The 17,162-nt window shown below is 50.9% G+C and overlaps 1 protein-coding gene across 1 annotated transcript in view; it reads right to left on the bottom strand.

The window, feature by feature from the left end:
- GALNT14 (polypeptide N-acetylgalactosaminyltransferase 14) overlaps positions 1-15,315 on the bottom strand; it is a 94,841-nt gene extending 79,526 nt beyond the window's left edge. The window contains exon 1 of the mRNA XM_009096146.4: positions 15,072-15,315. Within this exon, the coding sequence (XP_009094394.1) occupies positions 15,072-15,200 (129 nt within the window). The 5' untranslated portion in view covers positions 15,201-15,315. The remainder of the gene's footprint in view (positions 1-15,071) is intronic.
- Positions 15,316-17,162: the final 1,847 nt, after the last annotated feature.

Below are 17,162 nucleotides of genomic sequence, written 5' to 3'. Positions count from 1 at the left end.
TTTTTGGGATTTAGGGATCCCTCCTGATCCGTAAGCTTTCTACCTAATGGAGGAGGAGATAGGGACCCCGTGGACTGGCTTCAGCACTGCTGGCCAGAAACACTGACCCCCTTGGCTGGTCGACTGGAATTGTCTCTGGGAAAAACCAAAATCCAGAAAGCCACTAGCACATCACCAGATCCTCTACCAGGGAGAATTTTCCATGGGGCTTACAACTATGTCAAACATAAATTGCGATAAAGGGAAAAATGTACATCCAAGCCCTTTGTACTTCTGCAACAATCCATCTTGTTTCTGTCAACTTAACATCTGCAGATAGATGTAGCTCTGCTGGAGGAAAAATAGCTCCTAAGTGCTCCTGGTCGTGACAGATCCCGAGGCACACAGCAGAAGTTCACCACATCCTCCTGGCCAACAGCCAGGCTCACAGAATTGGATTTCATCTTACTCTCTTTCACCTCCTCCTTCAGCCACTTCAGAGGCTTTTCTTCAGCTCTCCTTCCTCGTATTTCACTTCCAAGGGCACAGGACTACAATAGCCCTGTTTTTTCTCCCCACCCAGCCTCAGAAAATGAATTATTCCCGACCCATCCTACCAGGCACCTTGCCTCCAACACAGGGCAGGAAGGTGCAGATCTCTCTGCACTGACAGCTACACACAGCTCCCCTAGGAGTGATGCTTTGCCCCATTTTTCTGCTCTCAAAATACCATCCCGAGTCACAAGACACTTTTTTCCCCCATCTCTTTTTCTTCTTATAAAAGCTGCGGCTGAGGGTGACCATGAAGGCATCAAATCCTCCTGCTGCCAGCCATCAAGTGCTTCGAGCCACAAAAGCCTGGCAGCAGTGAGGTGCTCAAGACAATTACTCTCATCTCCCTGCAAATAACTTCCCATCATCCACCTTAATTTCTTCCAACCCAGGATCCATCCCAACGAGACACCCAAAACTCAGCAGCATACCCAAGGCAGGGGCATGTTCCTGAACTACCAAATGGTGTTACAACTTCATCAGTGCTGCTAAGGCCTCACTTTCCCCTTCAATTTCTGCTTTTCCTCCATCCAGACTGACAATTCTCCAATGATTTTTGCTGAATTTAGCTCATTTTTAGTTAATTTGGCTAAGATTTTGCTAAAGTTAGCTAAGTAGCTAATTTTACAGAGCGTCTGCCATTAAATCTTCCCGTGCCTCAAAGTCCCTCTCTATAAAAAGAGACTCATTATCACTGATTTGTCTCTAAATGACAGAGATTTAAATCACTGCCACACAACATCTGGTTTGTGGCCCATGGGGAGCTGCCAGGCTCTGTTCAGCTGGATAACAACCCACAGGTGGAGATGCCACTGACTCAGCTCCAAACCTCCTTCTACATCCCCAAAGCTCAGGGACAGAGCACAGCCAGCTCAAAGACCTAGAAACTGCTGAAATCAGTAGAAGGCTTAAGCCTTGGGGGCTTTCAGCCTTTCAACAGCAGGAAAGTGCTTTAAAACTCAAAAAAAAAAAAAAAAAAAAGGAAACCCAGCTAAGGCAGAAAGCAAATGAAGGGGTTGCAACCTTAAGAGCAGCAGAGACTTTCAGACAATAGTATCTCAAACCTTCCCTGCAGCTGTAGCCAGCAAGACTATAAATTGGCCTCTGATTTAGCTCCATTTGGTGCCCTCTATCCAGCCCTGTGGTGCAGCCCATGCAGTGGATACCAGCTTCCATCCTTATCTCCACCATCCATTAGCTGCTGTCAGCAAGTGTGCGGGCACGGTGGGGTGCCAGCACAGCTCTGCATGCACGGGATCCCCCTTCTCCTCCCCCAGCAGGTCCTCCTGCAGCACCTCCAGACACTGCTCTGCTGAGGGGCCTTGGCTGAGGTAGATATTTCATCTCACAGCCCATCCATTGTTGAGTATGCTGTTTTCTTCCCAATTTTTCCTTCTGTTTCCCCCTCCTTTTTTTTTCCTCCTCTTCTCCCCCCTCGTTCATTACATCCATCATTTATATCCACAGCACCAGCCAGCTGATTTACTGCCTCGATCAATGCAGCTCCAGCATGAAAAAGAGACACAGCAAGCTCAGCACGCAACAGGGACCCAGCTGTGGGAACCTGGAAGGACAAGAGGGAGGGACAGGGATCAAAATCATCCCACAAGCAAAAGCACCAGCAGCACAACTTGCTGTACTGAGAGGGAGTGCAGAAAGTCTGCAAGGGCAGGGCAGTGCCAGGGGAGATCCTGCCGGACACTCCAGGAAGACAGGAGGTTTGAGGCTGAACACTCTACGAGCAGAAGAGACATGGGCAAGAATTTTTTTTTTTTTTTTTGCCCCTAACCAGGCAGTGGAGAAACCTACTCCATCAGGATCGACTTGCAGCACTTCTGCTAAGCACCTCGTTTGCTCTCCCTCTCCTAATGAACAGCGTGACAAGCTCAGAAATCAATGGAGGCTCGGAGCGCAGCTCCTGACGGCGCCCAGCCAGGCGTCCCCGGCGCCTGCTCTCCCTAACTCGAACCGACGGGAGCGATTGCCCGACAGCTCCGCTAATGGCCACGCTGTCAGGGCTCCTCACCCGCACCCTGCAGGACAGGCCATGCCAACAAGGCATTTGTGGAGGTGCCAGCCTCCTCCCCGGCAATACCTGTGCACAAAAGGGGGGCTGCTGCAGCGCTGCCGGGAGCCGGCCTCGGGGAAAGTCCCCAGCATTTATTTCCCGGCAGCTGAGGATGCTCGGCTCGGTGCTTCTGTCCCAAACAATCACTGAAGTTTCTAGGTCCCTGGCCCCATAAGGAAAAGCCAAATCTTTATGGCTGGATGGACACTGCACGTTTTGGGCCAAATAGGAAGTGTGGAGACACCTCCAGGACAAGCCACCTGCTGGAGATACCCGCGGCTGAGCAGGAGGGCACACAAGAAGTGCCACAGCTCCGGGGGACAGAGAGGGGTGCAGAGCAGAACAGCGGAACAGGGTGCCAAGAATCTGCTTTTGGCTCTTTTCCCTCAAATACCTGGCATACTGAAGAGGTCTGAGGGAGCTGGAGAAATAGCTGCATCCCAGTGCCAGACAAGGAAACACGGGAGCTGTGGCAGTAGCTCAGGCATGATGAGCCACTCCAAACACTCTCCAAACCCAACACCAAGTGGGAGCAGCCCCCCCACCCAGAAGAGGTTAGGATGCAACAGGGCTCTCTCACAAAAAACAGCTCCTAGCTTCAGTTCCAAAAGCCTCCCCACCCCACAATCACAGCACTCTCTGCTACTCCCTGCTCCGCTGCACCACCCAGTACGTACCAGTACATACACACAAATATGCATTACTCAGTTTGCTGCTTCTCCCATCTATTCCTGAAAAGAGGATGAGGAGAAGAAGCATGCAAAGCACTGCTGCACCAAGCATGGGCTGCCCTGAGCCCTCCAGCTCCTTCCCCTCACAGTTCCCATGCCCTGTTCTCTTAACCTCTCTGCAAGGGGCTCATTTCCCATCTTGTTTCATGGCTCCAAACTGTTCTGCTGTGCTTTGTTTGCTTAAAAAAATGCTGTTAAGAGACAGCAAAAAACCCAAAAACAAACAAACAAACAAAAAAGAAGTGGACAAACAGGAGGGATTTAACTCTGCATCTCCTGGCTGGAGGGGCTTCACAGACTACTCACTGTGGCACTGGTGATTCAATCATCAATGCTCTGCTGCTGCAAACAGCAGCAGACAGCAGAGCCGGCAGGAGTAATGCTCCCTCCAACAGCGTGAATATTAAGGGCGTTTAACAGCCCTTGTAATCACACTGTGGCTCCTTGCAAGAACACAGCCAGGCAGCACGAGGGAAGGCACTGAACCATGCTGCTGGGTTATCAAACTTCCCCGTGCTCCTCACGGCACTGAAATCAGCCCTGCTTACAGAAAAGTGAGCGCTGCCTTCCCTGAACATTCTCTCCAAACCAAATCCATGTGGCAAAAGCCCTTGAGCACACACGGGGATGAACTGGGTGGCTTGAGAGCCTCCCTCAGTGAAAGCCAGCCTCTTGTGGAATTTGGGTCCTTGTATCATGGAGCAAACATTAAGAGCTTGAGTAAATCAATCTCCTGTACCTGTCTGATGCACTGGGAAAGGATTCCTGGGGGAGGTGAAGAAATCCTGAGCATGGCATGAGTTTAGCTGCGCCTCAGGACTTGAGATATATCATACTTTTTAGGTCAAGCACTAGTTTGTTCCCAAAGAAGAAATGTCCCCAGCTTTCACACTTTGAAAGTTTTACTCTTTCATTGGACTAATACAATTCTGAAAATTTTCCTGTGATTTTGAGGCAAAAATAGCCAGTTATCAATGGCATCCTACTGTAACAAAAACAGCCACTCCTGGCCTACAGACTTGAAACACAGCTTCTGGAAACAAGGAAAAAAAGTGCAGATTTATCTGCTTTATCTCTCAGATGCAGTAATGGCTGCTGGTTCTGCCTGAAGATGGGGAGAACATCCTGAGAGGCAAGCCTGCATTCAGACAGAAATGCTGGGTTGCCCAAAGCCACACACACACAGCTGGTGCCAATGCACAAACCAAGATCAATACGAGGAGATCAGCTTCAAAAAACAGTTGATCCCAGTTGATATTTACATATAGAAACTCAGGAGTGTTTGGCTCTTTTGGCTGGACTAACATCTGCATTGCCAGGAGCTCCCTCTTCCAGGTTGTCTCTGTGCAGCCTGTGCACCAGAGGGAAGGGAATTAGCTACCTGGCCTTCCATTCACACCTTTAATTATTCAGCTTATATTGATATAAAATTAATTGAAGCAGAATAAGCTCTTCTCCTAAATACAGGTGCCCACACACAGGAATCACGGAGATTAAAAGGTGCAAATTACTTTATTTAATGAGTTAATTTCCAGCTATCACATGGGCAAATCCCCGTGCTGAGCCTGTACCTGCTGCTGCACCAGCTCTGCCCCAGTGCCACGGCTGCTGTCCCAGCACAATGCTCTGGGTAAAGAGAAGATGTGCAAAGGTTTGGTTACACAGCAGAGATGTGCCTCTCTTCTGTGAATGAAACTTCCCTTTCATTCACAGAGCCAGGATTTGGCCACGATGATGGCAGCAGGAGCTGTGGTCCCAAGGATGCAGAAAGGCACCAAGAGCAAGGAAATGCCATTTTCCAGAACACCCCTTGTGCCTGTTGGGGAAGGCTGATTGCCTCCAGCTCCCAGCAGCTGGTGCCCTAAAGCACCAACACCATTTCCTGCTGCTCCTCCCATGGGAGCAGAGCTTCTGCCTGCAAAGGCCAAACTGAAACTGCCTTTCCTTTGCTGACATTGCCTTCAGGAGGGAAGGTGTCCTCACCTTGCTGAATCCCGCAGTGCCTCAGGTGAAGAACAACATCTGAATGACCCTCCCCAGCACTCAGATACCTCTTGGAGCTCACTCTCACCTCTCAAGGCAGATTGTGTTTATATTTTATGTCTGATTTTTGCTTCCTGAGTGCACAGGTGCACCCAGGAGGTCCCTGCTGAAGAGACACATCCATGCCCAGGTGCAGTAACAAAGGCCATGTCACCAGGCAACGCAACACTTTTCTCATAATTTGATTCCCTTTTTTACCACTTGCAAATCTAATTTCAATTTTGAGATATTTCACCTTCTCACCATTTCTAATGCTCCTGACCAAACCCTTCACACATCACCTCTGGAAGGGGTCTCCATCCCAAAATCAGCTCCTCTCATGCCATGGCCAGCAGACATGGCTGCCAGCACACTGCTGGGCTGAGGGCACATCCCCAAGGGCTGCACAGGGCTTGGTTCTTTTTTCTTTGAAGAGACTTAAAGCAGAGATCGTCCTGCAGGGTGGGAGGGCAGGACAGGAGGTTCTTCTTCACAAAGTGTTTTGCTGTGCCACCGAGAGCAAACCATATGCAGCCTACACATCGTACACGGTTTAACTCCGAGCACTGTGTGTATATTCATCCATTTGGATCCCAGTGGCAGCAGCAGATGGCTGGGTAATGCACGTTTGAGTCTGCCTCTCTCCAAATTACACTGTATTATGGCACCAGGAAAATGCAACGGGCATTGTGAATGCCACGATTCCTCTCTTCTCCATTCCCATGGAAGGCAGGACCATGGTACACAAGTCTCCTTCCCAGCTTGGCTCCCACAATGCCAGAGCTCCAGCAGCTCCCAGTGTCTTCCCACTGCCCACCTCACCAGAAAAACCATGTGCCTACCACCCCAACCAGACCCTGAGTTTTGCATTTCATCTGGGCAAGGTCAAAGTGCAAAGGGCTGCATCCCAAACATCCCCCAAGACAGATCCCAAAAGATATCAGAGGATATGATTCCATCCTGAATGATCCTGAATCAACCCACTGGGTAAAGCAGATTACCTAGACCCAGATGAAAAAAACCTCATTTAAATAAAAATATATTCTTTTAAAATCACCATTTTGTAAGAAGAACTAAGCCAGCCATTGAAAGCGATTCTGCTCACACCTGTAACTCCTCCCTCCCATCTTTCCTCCATCTCACCTAACAACGAGCAACTAAAAATTCAACACAGAAGCAAGAAAAGATGTGCATGAACTCCATCCAGCCCGGGGGGGGCTGCAGCCAAGGCACCACTGAACATACTCATGTCTTATTTGTGAGCCGTGTGTCTCCATAATGGGTTATGAGCTGTGGTTGTAACTGGCGGATGCCGACGGTGGTCCTTGAGGAGGAAATGGTGTGTGTCTAAATGCAGGCAAAGCTATTTGGAAAGCCAGGACAAAGCAGCCTTTCTCTCCTGGCATGGGCCAAATCACATCCTTTGGACTTACTCCTTCAGTGGCTTCAAAAGAAAAAGAATCATCCGTCTCAATTTTCCTGGCTCTGTGAATAATGTTTGCAGAATAGAGGGTGATTTCATAGCTCATTTGTTTTTGCACCGCATGAACCCTGCTCTCCTCATATCACTTTCCAATCAGGTTTATTGCTGATGTTTCCACAAGAAAACCAAAGAGGGAAAGGCTAAGACCCTCAGTCTCACTTGAGATTGAGGGGGAAGAAACAAAAGTAAAAAAAAAAAAATAGGAAAAAAAAAAAGAAGGAGAATCTCTCTTTCCCTTGTCTTTCAGCCTGATCTGAAAATGAACCTGTTTTGCTTCTGAATCAATTCTCTCCTGGCACTGCACTTCCCGCAGTACTTTCTGAGATGAGATGCAATCATTAGCTCACTTGCTCCTCCAAATAATATCACAAAGCTGGAGCTCGAGCTGCTGTGCAGTAAATCATCACTAATTTCTGCCTATGTGTGGCAAGGCAGGGTTTGGCTGGGGACACAAGCCCTGTCACACCCTCCCAGTGCCACCACCCATCTGCACACCTGCTGTCTGGGGACAGTACAGCATCCAGCATGTCACCTTGTCCCCCTGTGGAGAAGTGACACTAGCACATTGCCCCTTATTCAAACACCTCTTCAGTGACCCACAAAGGACCACCACACCTCTCAAGGGCTGCACGAAGGGTTAACCAAGGAGCTTAAGGGGTTTCCAAACAGCAGGACTGAGGCAAACTATCAGTACAACTAATGTTACCTCCATGAACAAAAGGGTGAACTCCTGCTGAACCTCTCACCGCTGATCATTTTCACCAAAGGCACATGTTAAGGATAAGAAATCCTCCTCCTGCTCCTCCCAGCAACTCTGTGCCACTGGCACCCAGAGCCCCAGGCACTCCCAGGACACCCAATGCCCATCCCACAGCAGGAGGCCTTTCAGGTACCCCACAGACTGATCCAGCCTGATCTGGAACTGCCCTTCCCACCCCAGCAGCAGCTATATGGGAAACCCTATACCTAAGCAGCCTCACCTTCCCAGCTCCTCTGGAAATACATATGAAGAGTGGAGTAATACTGACTTAGATGAGCAGAAGATGGGGCACAAGATCTCCTCCTTGGCTTACTCTTCCTGTAACACTGACTCCTGCTGAGATTCTGGAAGCAAAAAGAGTAAAGAGGGTGGGAAATCAATTTAATTGCAGCTTAGTAAGCAACTGCACTAAGCATCGCTGGCAAAATCTGAACATTTTGCTGTGAGAGAAAGGGGGAGAAATGGCTTTTTCATTGCAGGGGAAAGTGGATTGAGAGCAAACTCCCCCCCATCATCTGCTCCTCACCCCTTCCTTCTTTAAACAGGAGGAAGCCAGCAAGAAACACACAGCTAATGCCAGCAATCTCCCGCTCCTGCTACTCCAATTAACAGTCAATCCGCTGCACCCTTTGTCGTTAGGCTGCACGTAATTACTCCTTCACGAAAACGTCTTCCTTAAGCAGATCCTACTTCTGCTTTCTCGCAGATACATTCCCCTTAATTGGTTTTATTGCACCAAATGCTGGCCTGCCCTCGCAGATGAGACTCTCCCAGGCGGAGTACGCTGCTTTTGCATTTCCACAACTTCTTCCAAGCTTGCTTTTCCCACTGGCAAAGAGATTACGGCAGAGAGAAGCACAGCCAGAGGTACCAAAGTGGCATCCCCGTGAGCTGTGCATACAGAACACACACATCCACGGACCCAAGAGAAACACTGGGCACACAAAACCCCATTATCCAGCTTCCCAGGGATTTGTCAGCTTGGGACAATAACGGTGCACCTGCATTCCTGAGGGATCACAAGACAGTTTTATTTGCAAGGCTGAATCTCCTGGCAGTGCCCTTCCCATGCTGGAGCTCGCCCAGCTCCCACCTGCGGAGCCACAGCAGCTCAGCAGAATGTGCCCTCCACGCTCAGCCCTGGTATCTACACATACAACCAACCTCTCAGCTTCAGGAGGCACAAAAAATCTCTAGTTACAGCACCATAAAATGCTCCCTGGACCTGCCTTCCCCAGGCACAGCATTCCCATTTATAGGTCTCACCCTGCAGCCATTCCATGTGCAGAGTCGCCTGCCTGTGGGGAGGCACGGGTCACATTGCAGAGCCAGGGACAAGAGATGTCTCAGTAGAGCAAGCAGTAAACCCAGCCAAGACAGGCCCTGGGCCATGAGCCCATCAAAATAAATCAGGATGATGCCTTCTTATCAAGGAAAGGAAGAGCGAGGAGAAAACAGTGAGGTTTTGAGTAAACAATCCAACTCTGTGCATGTCTGAGGTGGTGAAAGGATAAATAGGACAAAACATCTTCCCTCATAGTCAATATCTTTCTCAAGCATAGAGACTCTTCAACATATGTGCTGTGTCTCTGAAGCCTTGGCATCCAGACACACAGCTCATTTTGGAGGCTTCCCTGCTCAAAAGTAAGACTTTTGTCAAGCCTACCCCTAAAGGTCACCAAGGGTTCCCAGCTGTGAGCCAGAGCTGAGTCCTGCTAAAAACCTAGCAGCAAGGGCTTGAGCCCTTCCCTGTTACCTAGGAAAGGATGATGCCACACCATGTCACACCAGCTGAAGAGGGATGCTGCAGCCTGCAGCAATTCCACGTGCAGGGTGCTCTACAGGGACCTTGACAGGAGAAGCAATTAACAAGGGAAACCATGACACTCCTGAGCCCAACCCACCCTCAGAGCATCACCACCTCCAACACCCCTTCAGAGTAAAGCAGCAGGACTCTTCCAACTCTTTTTATCCTTTCAGAGCACAATAAAAAGTATTTTTCTTCTGCTAGTGCTCAACAGTTCTTGTCAACAAAACACGTACCACCTGCACAGAAATTTATTTATACTCTTACCAGAAGAGAAGCAGAATCCTTGCCTCCTTTCCTTCCCTCTCTGATACTTCTTTTAAAAGCACCAAGCTAAGAAAGGCACCTGTACATTCCAATGCTCACTGTTTTGCAAAGCAAACAGGTCTTGTTCAATCAATATTTATGCCCCCATCAGTCACAGCTGCAGCACAGAGCTCCACCACAACGTAATGGAGGCAAAATTCATTCATTGCAATTACCAGTGAAAAATTAGGAGGGTTTTCATTGACTGGTTTTTGTTCTACAGGTATCCCAGGGAGTGCTGTAATGCACAGAGGGCAGGTTAATTAATCGAGGTGCGCCAAGCAGGCTGCTCACCATTTGTCCACAGCTGGTTTAGCCACCAGCTGACTTCCTCACCTCACCCCTGCTCCACCAGACCTGTCCTGCCTGATCCCACAGATGAGAGCTGCTTGGGCATGCCTTTCTGTTTAATCCAGCACTAAACACACAAGCAAGAGAGAGAGGAACTGGGTTCCATCACAGCTCCTTCACAAGCAAAACTCGACATATCCTAGAAAGCCTGGTTTTGCTCCTAGAGATTTCAGAGTCGGATATTACCAACAAAGCATGAAATAAGTTTCCCCTTCTCTCACATCCTAGACCTATCCATGTCCCCAGCCAAGTCCCAAGTCCCAGTCAATACAAGCTTCCTGGGTATTAAACACTCTGCCTTTTTTTTTTTTTTGTTCCCAACAGCCTTGCCACTTCAATCCCTTAATTGTCAAGATCTGAATTTTTGCAGGATACACAGTTATTTTAATCTGTTAAGTGGCTCTGCTGCTATAAAACTGACAGGAATTTAATATCTGGAGACTGTCAGCTGAGCTCCAGGTGCTGAGGCTTTCTAGATGGCAATGATGCAGAAGGAAGCACAGGCTGGTGCGAGGCACATAAGCACAAAGCTGGCAAGGCTCCCTTTGCACTGAGGTCTGACCCTGCAGGGTGCTGAGCAGTGGGGCAGGCAGGGAGGCTGCTGAGCTTCTCCACATCTCCCAGGAGCCATTCCCCAGCTGCATTTGAGCACACTCAGAAAGGAGATGTTGCATTGCAAACACTAGTACAAGTCAAGTAGAACAGGTCATTCTTTTTAATAAAGGAAACTTTTCCTCTGTAGCTTTTCTCCCGCAGTCAAGCCCGTCACAGACCCGCTTTCCCTCCAGAGGCTGTCAGCTGTTCTTCAGCCATTCATCAGAGGGAGCAAGCTAGCATGCAGGAAGGAATGAAGGGAAATAAAATCCCAAACCAAACAAAAACTATCTCCCTGCCCCTCCTGCACACACTGCTGGCCCTGAGTGTGGGAGCCCAGACCCCCGAAAACCCCTCCCTGATGCAGGGCTCTGCCCCACAGCCATTGTGGTCTGATACAGAGCAAGAAAGGAGATGACTGAGGGCTTATCACCCACCTACTCATCTCCTGCTCCCTCACAAGCATCCCCAGCCACAGCCTGGCACAGGAGCCAGCACACCAGCAAAGCACTGCTGCAGAGCCAGCTACAAGTACTCCTCACAATTAATTTGGGATTTTGCTTGTAATTAATCCCGCGTATCAGTTCCCCTCATTATTCCTCAATGTAATTAAGTTATTAGTTTATATGTCCCCCCCCAAAAAGCAGAGCAGGGGGATGGATCAGAGGGAGGCAGGGGAGATGCCAGGCAGCAGCATGGGGCCATGAGCCTGGGATTACTGGAGCACATGCCAAGCCCCATCACTGCCTCCCTGGATGACTTCAGGTGGGTCACTGACAGCGTGATATTCCAAGAGGATAAAATTATTCCAATTTCTCTGGAGTCCACCAGAGACAGAAGGATACAAAGTTCAATTAGCCTCTCTGGGTCCTGGTTTATCCAGCTGGAAAACTGCTGGGACAAGGAGACAGGCTGGAACTAATTAAAGCTTCCAGAGTGCTTGGAAACCCTCCGCCAAAAGGCAGGGAAGGAAGGAGGCTCAACGAGTCCCAGCTGATCCATGACCCCGGGCAGCCCCGTGTCCTCACACCCCCATCCATCAGGCTGGGCTTCCCTGCAGGCTGAGCCCAGGGCTGGGCTGGGTAAAGCTCCCTGGCAGGGGCAAGCACCCTGCTAGAGCTCCTCTTCCCAGCCAAGTCACAGGACTGCACAAGGGCAGTGAAATGGCGAGTGTTACTCACGGCACTACCAGGACTTGATCTGCCCCTTGGAAAAGAGAGAAAAAACAACCCCCAAATCCCAAGTAACAACAGTAGAAAGAACACTGGAGGGACTGGTGAAATTATGCCAGGAACAACTTCATGGTCCTAAACACGGCCAATTTTGTTCTTCCATACCCTACAAGCCCTGCAAGGTTGCTACACCTCACGGCCAGGAGGGAGTCCCACACCCTAAAATCCAGCCTCAACCTGCTGCTGCTGCCCTGGCATGTACCACCAGCAGCTGCAGGCAGCAGGGAGGAGGAGGAGGGAAATGAGGTGCCAGGGATTGAGGGAAAAAAAGGCTGGCAAGAAGGGGGGGGCCCTCTGCCTGCCTACCTGCCACTGGGCAGCAGCAAGGGATCCATAGAGATGGATTGCAGGGGAATACAAGGGAAAAATTACAGGGGAAGGTGAAACTAAGTTAATTACAACAGACTGCTGCACCCACCTCGTTGGGCATGAGCAGCTTGGGAAAGCTCAGCTACTGTTGCAAGACCTTTCCTGAATGCCTGCCTTCACCAGGTCCTTGGTAATGATGCCAAGCCAGGAGCATGTTTTGGGCAAAGGAAGGACTCAAACACTGCAGAGCACCCCTCATGCCAAGGTCCTGCCTCTTGGAGACCTTGCCCACCCCAGCACAGGACTGCAAGAAAAACATCACAATCCTTCCTTTGGGAAGTTGAAGCCTGGAGCTGGGTCAGGATTCAGAGTGAAGCAGGGGGGAGGCTGCAGACCAAAATAACAGTGACTGGTGGGCATCCATGGAGCCAAGGGCAGCAGCTCTGTGAGCTCTCAGCAAGCCACCAGCATGCCACAGCCAGCCAGGGAGCTCGGGCACTGTGGCCATCCAGCATGGATGTTTGCTGGGAGCCCTGGACGGGCACGGGCAGGAGGCAGCAATACCAACTGGAACCTAACTGGAAAGGTCTAAAGGTTAAACCTACCCAAGGCATGATACACAGTGTGCCCATGTCCACAGAATACAGCTCAACTGGGAGAGAAGGGGGGAGGAACAGCTTGGAAAATGCTGCCAGGAAAGTTTATGTGGATTTGCTCCATTTCCCCTCTGTAGCTGTCTTACAATGTTTGAGCTGCTGTTAGCAATCCATCACCTTCTCTGGTTTCCCGAGGAATTTGGGAGGACAACCCTTAACTGCTCAAGTTTTCACCAGAAGCAGCCAGTCCCACTGGCCAGGGCAACAGGACACAGCAGCAGGCTCCTCTCTGGACCAGAGCATTCCTGTCTCTGGTAGCCCAGTCAGCTCTGCAGCTGTTCAGAACTGTTAACTGAAGGGACACCACATCCCTATGCTCATAAGCAGCTTATAAGTCATACTGCTCCAAAGCAGTTTCCAAAGCCAAAAAATTCAATGCATTAAAAAATAAAAAAAAACAATCTGCACTTTATGAATCTCAAGGGGATGCAACTGTTTGGATGGAAAATTCAGAAGAAATGAAGGAGAGGCAATTTAAGCAGTCAAATTGCTGGAGTTATGGCAACCTGGCAGTGGCAGCTTCAAAACAGGGGGACAGATCCTGTGTGGCAGAAGTTCCCTTCACCTGCTGTGGGAGCCAGGACCAGCCTGTCACAGCATCGGCAACCTACACCCCGAGGTGGGGGAGCCTTGAATGGGAGCAGAAAGTCAAAATGGACTGCAAAATGGCAGTGATGCAGTGGCAACTTGTGCTAAGCCAGAAGCAAGGTTCATTTCAAGATTAGAGTAGCCCCCATCAAACAGGGGAGGTCTTTTTTTGCAATCTTTACGAATACAGTTCCAACACCAAAGCACAGTTCTGGTTAAGAAAGCCCTTGTCTCCTAACTCTGCTTTCAGTGACTTATTTATTGCCTTTCCTAGCTTAAATAAATAAATAAATGTATAGATAATTATGTCTTTTTGGGGCCTGAAGTCACACAGATTCATTCCCTTCTTCTAGGATTGAAAGATTTACAAAAGCCTGAAGAAACCTCCTCAATCATTTTTATTTAAAAAAACATGGAAAACCAATAATTCCTCAGGATGAAAAAATCAAAGTAAGCTTTATGAGTTCTGACTTTTTTTTCCAATCAGGTCGTTAATTCAGTTGCTGAGGTGACAGACACATATATGAGACTCTCCAAAGATGCAGCAAACACTTAAAGCTGTCACATATTGTGGGCCAAAACACTGTCGCTGGTGCAAAAGAAGGGGGTGAGGACTCACACCCTTCCACTGCCACAATAACCTCAATCTCGCTGTATTTTCAGGAGCTGGGCTTCTAACCCGGATTAATTAATTCAAGATTTACAACAGGACAACTAAGCAGCATCTAATCCACGTCCTTTGGAAAGTTAACCCTCAGCTGAGCCTCAGCCGCTGGCAGCCGAGGAGGAGAGGACACGGGACCCGGAGAGGACGCGGGACCTCGTTCAGCCGAAGCTGCTCGCAGCTCCCCTGCCTTTCGTTTGGGCAGTGAAACTCCTCCGATTCACTCCCTGTGTGCAGCGAGATGCTCCTCACATCTCTGCCGTGCTGGCACTCCCGGGACTCAAACACGACACGGAAAGGCGCGATTGATTGCACGGGCACCCTCGTCCCAGCCCGGCCGGGGCTCCCAGGGCAGCAGCGCTGCCCGATCCTGCTCTTCCACCACAGCCAGCCCCGAAAGCTCAGCGCTTTAACCCGGCTCGCCCAGCCCGCGTACGCCAAACACGGACCATGCAAGTGTGCTCCCCTCCGGTCCTGTCAGCCCGGACAGGACCGAGCCCTTCTCCTTCGGGGCAGAGCTCGGGAGCACGGCGTGACCCACGGGGGAAAGGAGCCGCCGGTCCCCAACCAGTGACACGAACCGCGCGTTTCGTTCTCTTGGGGAGCAGCGCTCCCCCCGCTCCCCGGAGCCTGGGATGGTCCAAGTTGGCGGCGGGACAAAGGGCCGGTACCGCCGGCAGCACCCGCGGCCGCGGCACCCCCGGTGAAGCGGGGCGGGGGGGGGGGCTGGCTGGGGCGTCCGCTGTCCGAGACCGAGCGGAGGGAGGGGAGGGGGAAAACCAAGCCCGGGGAGTACGGAGAGGGCCCCAGCGCCCCCTCGCAAAGGCACAGGTCAGGTACCAAACTTGAAGGGGAACGCGATGGGGTGGGGGTCCCGAAAACCGCAGGGAACTTCTTCCCCGGGCGGCGGCGGCGGCATTGAGCCCAAGTCCCGCCGGAGCAGCCACGGCCCCGGTGCCCCTTCCTTACCTCCGGCGTGTGTCCCTCGGGCTCCGGCGCCTCCAACTTCCTCCGCGCCCCGAAGAAGAAGAGCAGGAGGGCGGCGAGCCAGAGCACCCCCAGCAGAGACAACGCCAGCCGCCGCGGCGGCCGCCTCATCCTCGGGAGGAGGGAAAAGTCCGGCGGGGGCACCGGGAGGCGCCGAGGGGGAGCCGCGGGCGGCTCGGGGGGCAGCGGCAGCAGGGCTGGCGGAGAGGACGGTCTCGCCCGCCCGCCTCGGAGCCGGCGATGCGAGTCCCGGGCTGTGCATGCTCTGCAGGGGAGGGGAGGGGAGGAGGAACGGGAGGAGGAGGCGCCGGGAGGAGGGGGGCTGGAGCCGGAGCCGCTCGCCGGGAAGGTGCGGCGCGCAGACAGCCGGGCTGGTCCCTGGGGAGCTGCTGTTCTGCTCGCTTCGCTCCGGAGGGAAGGCAGCCCCGGGGACGGGGACACCGAGGGGTGCGGGGGTGTCTGCGTGTAACCGGGGGCACCCATCCCTCTGCCCTGCTTTCCTGAGTGAGTCCGGGCCACTTGCACGCCAAGGGATGCGCGGGGCTGGGTAGCGCCGCTGCGAGTTTGGCCCGGGTCGGTCCCGGTCCCGGTCCCGGTCCCCGTCCCCGCCCGACTCCGGGGCGAGAGGAGGCCACCGTTCAACAACACACAGAGGAGGCTCAGACATGATGGGAAGATTAATTTAACCAATTGAAACAGCAGGGGGAATTCAGGTAGGTGGAATTTAATTACTGGATTTGGAAGAGAAGATGTGTGTGTCTCCAGAGCTGTCAAGAACACTTAAAAAATAAAATCATAATCATCAGCTGTTGGTATTCCGGCAGCAGCTTAGTGCCGGGACGTGGTCCTGCAAGGACGGCCCTCAGCCGTCATCCCTGTCCCATGGGTGTTCCTTGCTGGCTCCATGCACAGCAGGCCTGCCCACACAGGGCAGCCAAAGTGGGAATTACAGGCATTGCTGAGGGGAAAAAAACCACCTAAGACAACTACAGAGTAGGACTCCAGAAAAGAGCTGTCTCACCCAGCTATCCCTGCTCACCTGCCTGAAGCTGCTCTTCTGATCTTGCCACTGACAAATATTACATGAGCTGAGCAAACCTTTGCAGAAGACATTAGAGAATAAATTAGGTATTGGAGCAGATGTGAGTCATTCATGTTAGTACAAAAACTATAGAACAAACCCCATAAAAACAGGAATCCATGCATAAAGTAACATATGGAATGAAATAGAGATAAGATGTCAAATGCTGGAAAGTCCAATGCACATGTTGCAAACAACCTCTCCTATGCATTTCCCACACACTTCTCCTGGCTTTATTATTTCCTGCAGTTGTTTTCTGTCACTTGCTAATTTATCATTTGCGATCTTCATCCTCTGTCCTCCTCTGATTTATTTCCAGGGCTCAATAAGCCCTTCTCCCTTACATAATCCGTGCCTCTCAGGCCCAACATTCACAGAAAGATGCCCAGATAAAAATTTCATTAGCATCCACAAAAAGGGACATTTCTCTTTCTTTGTTTTAAAGCTGTGTGACTTTGAAACACCTTTACCAGAAGGAGGAAATCCAGGTCCAGCAGGCAGTGAATTTGAACTTTGTTTTACAGCCAAGCAAGAGAAGAACTACCCAGGTGAGAAGAGGGCAGAAAGCTCTCATGCCCTGGTGAGCCACCAACCTGATGTCATATGGGAAGCCCCCACCAACCTGAAAATGCAACTTGTTCCCACAGTGTGCATCATTTCTCATGCCAATTAACCTTTCTCAGTCCCATGTTCAGGGTAGTTGGACCATCACACTTCACCTCTGCCACCATGAGACATCTCTACCCAACCTAGATGGAAACTACAGGTGCTGCTCTCTCCCCAAACTGTTGCCTTATGCTTTTTTCTGATAGCCAAAGAAAAACACCTGAGCAGCTTTCAGCAGCTGAGGCACACCAGTGATAGTTTTTACATGGCTTATTGTTGTTTTCTTGCCTTTCTGCGGTTGGGACAGGCTGGTTGCTACCTCTCACATACCTCCTTTGGATCAGGAATGGCTTTCTGACCAAAAATATCACCTTGCCACAAGTAGA

The sequence above is a fragment of the Serinus canaria genome, chromosome 3 (genome assembly GCF_022539315.1).
Source record: "Serinus canaria isolate serCan28SL12 chromosome 3, serCan2020, whole genome shotgun sequence".
Taxonomy (NCBI): Eukaryota; Metazoa; Chordata; class Aves; order Passeriformes; family Fringillidae; genus Serinus; species Serinus canaria.
Note: the sequence above shows the minus strand (reverse complement) of the source record. Positions and strands in the feature narration are given on the sequence as shown.